Here is a 7,500-nt window from a genome sequence, read left to right on the forward strand (position 1 = left end):
ATGTCATTTTCATGTCAAGACATTTCTTCTTTATTGCAGCAACAGACCATCACTGATCTGTGATCCTGTAGCGTCCTCCCGTCTAGTGTCCTGCTGATAAATGATCCTGTAGCGTCCTCCTGTCTAGTTTCCTAATGACAGTTTATTCTAGATAGAGTTTAGTCTTTTGTTCATCAAACTGACGACTGACCAGTTCATCAATGATGAAAATAAAAATTATGAAAATAATGAAAAGTTTGAATAACCTTTATTTATTTGTCTGTGTGTGTCTCCACAGGTTGATCTCAAAGATCAGCACAGAGATCAGTAAGAAGGAGGAGAGACGAGGCCTCTTCGGTAAAAAGTACAGAAAATTAATATCATTCATTGAATTATTTACTGATTTAAAACAATCACTCATGTATGCTGTGAGACAGAAAAGTAAAGACAGAAATTTCACTTTTTACTTCATTACATTTATCTGATAACTGTAGCTGCTTTTCCTGCCAGTTCAGATTTTTAAACAAAACATATAAAGAGTTTTTTTAAAAGCTTCTGTTTAATTATATATTAAGTGACCCAACAATTTATAGAAGTACAGCTGAAACTATTAATCAATCAGTGGATTGATAGAAGATTTATTAGAAATAGTTTTGTATTTGGTATTATTATTTTGTTTAGGTAAAGGATGTGGATATTAATATTATAACTTCACTGCTGGGAAGTTACCAAAGAATGTATCTTCTTACATTAATTAATGAAATGATATGATGAATAAAATGTTGTTGTTACTTTGTATTATAGGAACACAGGGTTTAAAATAATAACCTGTGACGCTCTTCTTATACTTTTAACACCCTGACTGTTTTATCACATATTACTGCTGATATGACTCAGTACAGAGGAGCCACAGGTTCAAACCCACAAGCTGTAAAGTTCATGATGGAAAATATTAATAAAGTTTTTTCTGTCCGTTTGTCTTTGTTTTTCTTTGTTTCCATTTCAGATCAACTCCCAAATATCATGAACCAGGTAGGAACTCTTCACTAACTGATTACAAACCTGCTCATGCTGATCACATGATCAACAGCTGTTCCATTAGACTTATTATATTTATAGATTTATTAGATTTGAAAGTTAATTTGCCAATTTCTGTTTAATTTCCAACTTGAGGTGAAAACAAATCAAACTGATGTTGGCTTTTTCATTTTAAGAATGTCTTTTATCTGTTTTTACAAATTAATTTTTCATTTATTATTTTTTGTATAACTTCCATACTCTCATATATTTTATATTATTTTGATGTTGTATTATATTATTACAAGTCAATTTAAATTTTATATCCCAGCCTATATTATACTGTATTAATATGTTAGAAAAATGTAAGCTTTTAGCTCATGGATAGTTGCTAGCATAGCTTTTAGCTTATGGATTGGCATAGCTTAGCTCATGAATAACTGTTTGCTCATGAGTAGTGTTTGTTTTAGCTCGTAGATGAAAACGTGTCACTGGTTGTGTGTACTGTGTAAATGTGTCCAACTTTTCCTGCAATTCAAGTTTTTTAGAAATCTCAATTTCAATCTTATAAACTAATTCTTATTATTTTTGCAGTTCATGTGTGCATTTGTGTGTCATGACTTTTCTCTGTGAGGATGTTTATCTTACATGTGTTCATGTGTGAGATGCTAACGTGTTGCTCTCCTGTGTGCAGACATGGCTGCAGAAGTTCAGGGCTGGGCCGAAGACGAGTTTGTACGTTCATTTATTCTCTTTTCGTTTTTTATTTTTTCTGCTCATTTTAACCAGAACGACTCTGCTGTTAATGATGAATGAATATTGATTCCTTTAATCATGTTTTAGTTTAGTCACTTTAACTGAGAGGAGTTCAGTCTGCTGGAGGGACTGCAGCTCTGTCCTGAGCGGGTTTATGGGATGTTGCTGCCTGGTTGTTAGGTTGTTGCTAGGTAGTTGTCAGGGTGATTGCTGAGGTATTAGCAGGTGGTTGCTATGGTGACCTCTCTTGGTTCCATCAGGATGATGAAGAGTTTGATGATGACTATGAGAGTCCGTACAGCGGTGATGAGGAGGGCAGCGGAGGAGACTACGAGTCTCCGAATGATGACGTGGACGCGGCCAACGATTACGAACCTCCTCCCACCGAACCTCCAGAGGACCTGGTCCACAACCTGCGTCCCACCCTGCCCATCGGAGACAGTGACTACATAGGTGACCACCATTAGCTGTTAGCTTATGAATATTGTTATCATAGCTCATGAATAGCTGCTAGTTTATGGACAGTTGTCATCATTGCTGTCATCTTATTGATAGTTGCTAGCATAGTTTTTATCTTATGGATAGTTGCTAGCATTATTGTTAGCTTATCAATAGTGGCTATCTTATGGATAGTTGTTAGCATTTTTGTTAGCTGTTAGCTTATGGATAGTTGCTATCTTACAGATAGTTGCTAGCATAGTTTTTAGCTTAGTTGTAGATAGTCGTTCGTATCACAGCTGTTACCTTATGAATAGTTATTAAGTTATGGGCAGCTGTTAGCTTATTGATAGCTGTTATCTCATGGATAGTTGTTATCATAGCTTTTATGTTATGGATAGTTATTATCTATAAGCAGCTGTTATCTTATGAGTAGTTGCTAGCGTAGCTGTTAATTTATAGATAGCTCTTAGCTTATGGATAGTTGTTAGCTTAACAGTTTTAAATAAACTGCTTAAGTGCTGATGTTCTTCACAGCCCCCCTCTAACTGTCCTCACAGAGACTTGTTTCAAAACACACATTAATGTGTGTGTGTGTGTGTGTGTGTATGTGTGTGTGTGTGTAGATAATCATGTGTCCTCCAGAGGCCCGCCTCCTGCTGTGTCTCCCCGCCCCCCAGTCTCCACCCTGTCAGCACCGTCTCCACGGATGGTGAGTGTGTCCCAAACTCTTTGTAAACATAGTCCAGTCTGCAAGTTCCTGAACTGACTGTCTGTCTCCTGCAGCCTGGAGAGGCGTCGTCCTCCAGGAGAGACGTCTCCCCTCACTGTGGAGGACGAGCGGCGGGAAAACGTGAGTAATTAATTAATTAATTAATTAATTGATGAATTAATCCTGTTACAGTGTTGTCAGTTGAGAAACAGGTCCAAACATGTGGACGTACATGTGCTCCTCATGTTTGGACCTAATTTTCAAGTGTGTTGAAAAAGATGTAATAAGATGAAAAACTATGTAACCCCCCCCCCCCCCCCCCCCCAACATAACAGGATTTAAAATATTGTAATAAGATGAGAAAGATGTAATAAGACATAACAAAGTGAACAAGGTGTAACAAGTTGAAAAATTACATAACAAGACGAAAAAAAAACAATGTAACAAGATGAACAAGATGAAAAACTATGTAACCAAATGGAAAATAATAATCGTAATAAGATGAAAAACAGAGACCAAAAAAAATACAACAAGAAGAGAACGATGAAATAAGATGAAAAACTAAAAGATGTAACAAAGCATGAAAATGAAAAGATGAAAAACTGTGAACGTCTATGTTCATTATCAATTCATCTGTTGTTCTATTGTTTCTCCACTAATTGATAATTTGTTTTGTCCATAAAATGTAAGATAATACTGATCAAAGTCCAAGATGACGTCTTCAAATGTCTTTTGTCCACAACTCAAAGATATTTAGTTTATTGTCAGAGAGGCGGAAAGAAACCAGAAAATATTCACATTTAAGAAACTGAAACTGAAATTTTGACTTTTTTTTTTTTTTTATTAAAAATGAATCAAAATAATTATTCGAGTATGAAAACAGTTGGTAGATTAACTGATGCAGTTCAACATATTAACTCCTAATTTTAAATCATCACTGTTGTCTCTGTTGTTTTGTTCAGTTCCAGAGCCGCCGCAGATCTTTCGTGGCAACAAACCAGGCAGAGATTCAGGATCCAACCCGTCCCCCATCAGAGGTGACCCTGAACCCTGAACCCCCAACCCTGAACCCTGAACCCTGAACCCTCAACCCTCAACCCTCAACCCTGAACCCTGAACCCCCAACCCTGAACCCTCAACCCTCAACCCTCAGCACTGAACCTGAACCCTGAATCCAACATCTTTTCTTCTGACAACTATCGCTGTGTTTTTATGTTTCGGCTCATAAAATCATGTTTACCTTCTCCTTCTGCTGATGGTTTCAGAAATACTCCAACAGTGTCCAAAACTGAACATTTTTTTTCCATTACTTTCACTTTTATGTTCTATAAAATAACCTGCAGAAATCAAACTCATCAAAAAGGCTTTTGTAACATTTTTGGTGCATTCAGGGACTCTCAGGAACTCTCCACTCTCCCATTGAGTTTCCTTTATTTCTGTCACCTTTATTTTATCTCCTCCCACCTGGACGAGCCTGGAACACCTCCCTAGGGAGGCGACCAGGTGGCAAACCACCTCAGCTGGCTCCTTTCTAGGCAAAGGAGCAGCAGCTCTACTCCAAGTTCCTCGCGGATGACTGAGCTTCTCACCGTGTCCTGAAGGCCGATGCCAGCCAAACCCATTTTGGCTGCTTGTATCTGTGAACTTGTTCTTTTGGTCATGACCACAGGTGAGAGCAGGAACGAAGACTGACCGATAGATCGAGAGCTTCGCCTTCTGGCAACAGTGCGGTAAAGCGAACGCAATACCGCTCCGGCTGCTACCCTCACTCGACACCCCAACATACTTGAACTGCCTCGCTTGGGGTGAGGACTCATTCCCTATTCAGAGTAGACAATCCACTGGTTTCCTGCTGAGAACCATGGCCTCAGACTTAGAGGTGCTGATCCTCATCCCAGCTGCTTCACATTCAGATGTGAACTGATCCAGTGAGTGCTGGACCATCAGAACCACATGATCAGAACCATTATGAGTGTCCCCACACCCGCCTCGTGCCTCACACCCTCACCTTGGAGAAGAGCAGAGTCCAACCCCCGTCCAGGAGAATGATTCCAGAGCCGAGGCTGTGCATCGAGGTAATCCCCATCAGATCTAACCGATAGTGCTCCACCTCCCACACAAGCTCCACCTCCCTCCCCACCAGAGAGATGACGTTCTGCGTCCCCACAGCCAGTCTCTGCCACCCGGGTCCAGTCCGCTGGGTCCCCCTGCCATCACTGCCATCAAACTGGCAGCACACCCGACCCCAGCGGTTCCTCCCGCAGACGGTGGGCCCACATTGCCTTTTTGGGCTGTGTCTGGTCGGGCTCCGTGGCGAGCCCAGCCACCGGGCACTCACTGTCGGGCCCCGCTTCCAGGCCTGGCTCCAGATGGGGGCCCAGGGGTTCGTCCGGGCAGGGTCACTCTGCTCGTTCCTCGTTCTTTCATGGGGTGTTTGGACCATTCTTAGTCTGGACCTTCGCCTGAGACCAATTTGCTATGGGAGACGCTTCTGGGAGCACCAGGCTGCAGACAATACAGGTCCCAGGTTTACAGGGACACCAAACCTCTCCACCATGATACGGTGATGGTCCCCCGGAGACGACCGTGTAATCTAATTAATGATAATATGTAGTGAATTAAATTCATTTAAATCTGGTGGGTTGGAGATCTATAATGAGATTCAATTTATTGATCTGAAAACTCACATTTTGATCAATCTCTTCTTCACAGGACCTCACCGCAACACAGTGGACAAGGTGAGTTTTCCTTTCAAATAAACTTTATTTAAAACAGTGAACAGGGTAAATTTTTCTTTAGAAATAAACTTCAGCAGCAGCAGATTCAACACAGAGAACACGACCCTGAGGGACTCCGCTGTCTTAACAAAACTGAAAACATCCTTGTTACTTGCATTTTTAAAAACTTTTATTGTTTTTTTTTGTTTTTAATCTTATTTCTGTATTTCTTCCAGCCGGGCGCGCAGCCTTGGAGGTAAAGACACAAACACTCCTCACACTCACTTTTTCTGGGCTTCTTCCATATTTTCTTCCATATTTCTTCCATATATTCTCTCGGCGCTCTCCTGTTTAGATTTTTCTCCCACATGATCCTCGAACTTTATTAAGAATAATCATTAAACACTCGTCCATAAGTCTGTAAGTTTGACTGACATCAGAAAGGTCGTGGGTTTGATTCCTGGTTCAGACACAGGCTTTCTGTGTGGAGTTTTCATCTGTATGTCTGTTACTTTTGTTTTAGATATAAAGTTTTATTTAAAGACAAACTTAAATCCTTTAATTGTTAACATATTTGTTTGTGTGTTTGTGTTCAGGCCTCCGATGGACGTCCCCGATCCTCCCACCTGGTCCAAACCTCCTGTCCTTCCTCCGTCCTCCACCTCCATCAACAGGAGCAACTCCTCAGCCCGACCTCCTCCCAACAGGTCAGTTTGTCAAACCTGCTCCACTTTTCATCCAATTTTAAATTATCTCAAACTTTATTTCCAGTTGTGTCTGAGCTCATTAAATTTTATTTTTAAATATTTTCTACTTCCATTCTTTTTGATAAAACAGTTGCATGACGATCAAATAGCTTATTTGTTGAGTTATTTGATAATAATCGATATTTTGTGTGTGGTTTGGTTCACCAGGTTTGATGCGAGGCGAGAGGTAAGCTGCTGTTTGACTGCTGATTTTATTACGATGGTGAATTTGTCCAGAATTAACTCTGATCCTTTTCTTCTTCTCTTTTCTTTCATTAGCAAACACATGATGAAGGTGAGATTTATGCTTTTTTAATTTTGAACAAAATGATGTGTCAGAATATATCAATGTTCTTTAAATTCCTCTCCTCTCCTCCAGCTCCTAAACACAACACCTTCCCCCTCCAAAATAAAAGCCTGCCCCCCCGCCCTGGACTTCCAGGGCCCCCCTCACGACATGGAGACAGGTATGAAACAAACATCCCGTCAGAACACTTCGGTTTAAACTAAGTTAAAGGTACAGTACGTAGTCTTCAGTGTCAACAAGCCAACAGCGAATGAACCTGCTAACAGGTATTGATCGATAGATTGATTGATTTTCTGCCTCTGTGCCAAAGAGATTGTTATGTGGATTAATCCACTGCTGAAAATAGTCCCCAACAAATGCACAGTTTCCTCCTTTTTGTTGGATTAATCCTACAGGGAGCAGCTGTTTGAGGAAATTAATCTTTTTAAAAATGGATTAAAGTTACAAAATAAAATGAGAGATTTGTCAGGTGTTTTTAACTTTACTGAAAATAGTGGATAAGGTTTTCTTTAGTTTTCCTTTTGAAATTAACTTTATTTAAAACTGAACTGAATGAGTAATTCCTTACATTCCACAAATATGGTACAAATAAATAAATGATCAGCAGATAAACAACAGCGGCTCAAATAAACCGTAGTTTACTTTCTGCTGTTTAAAGTGATTCATCTTTTTTTCAGTCTGCCTCCCAACGTTCCCTCTGGAGGATCTCTGCCTCACAAACTGCACTCTGGTGAGAACACAACACATTAAAGGAGCAGTTTCACATTTTTGGGAACAGGCTTCTCTTTGTTGTTGGGGGTAAAATCCCACACAGACAGGAAGAGCATC

At 40.1% G+C, this 7,500-nt stretch overlaps 1 protein-coding gene across 1 annotated transcript in view; it reads left to right on the top strand.

The window, feature by feature from the left end:
- lcp2a (lymphocyte cytosolic protein 2a) overlaps positions 1-7,500 on the top strand; it is an 18,802-nt gene that overhangs the window by 6,890 nt on the left and 4,412 nt on the right. The window contains exons 4-17 of the mRNA XM_084730205.1: positions 278-343; positions 986-1,011; positions 1,691-1,731; positions 2,013-2,205; positions 2,817-2,902; positions 2,977-3,043; positions 3,865-3,939; positions 5,615-5,640; positions 5,856-5,875; positions 6,216-6,326; positions 6,534-6,552; positions 6,645-6,660; positions 6,745-6,832; positions 7,350-7,402. Coding sequence (XP_084586331.1) covers positions 278-343; positions 986-1,011; positions 1,691-1,731; positions 2,013-2,205; positions 2,817-2,902; positions 2,977-3,043; positions 3,865-3,939; positions 5,615-5,640; positions 5,856-5,875; positions 6,216-6,326; positions 6,534-6,552; positions 6,645-6,660; positions 6,745-6,832; positions 7,350-7,402 — 887 coding nt within the window. The remainder of the gene's footprint in view (positions 1-277; positions 344-985; positions 1,012-1,690; positions 1,732-2,012; positions 2,206-2,816; positions 2,903-2,976; positions 3,044-3,864; positions 3,940-5,614; positions 5,641-5,855; positions 5,876-6,215; positions 6,327-6,533; positions 6,553-6,644; positions 6,661-6,744; positions 6,833-7,349; positions 7,403-7,500) is intronic.

The sequence above is a fragment of the Lutjanus erythropterus genome, chromosome 11, assembly GCF_056507025.1.
Source record: "Lutjanus erythropterus isolate fLutEry1 chromosome 11, fLutEry1.hap2, whole genome shotgun sequence".
Taxonomy (NCBI): Eukaryota; Metazoa; Chordata; class Actinopteri; order Lutjaniformes; family Lutjanidae; genus Lutjanus; species Lutjanus erythropterus.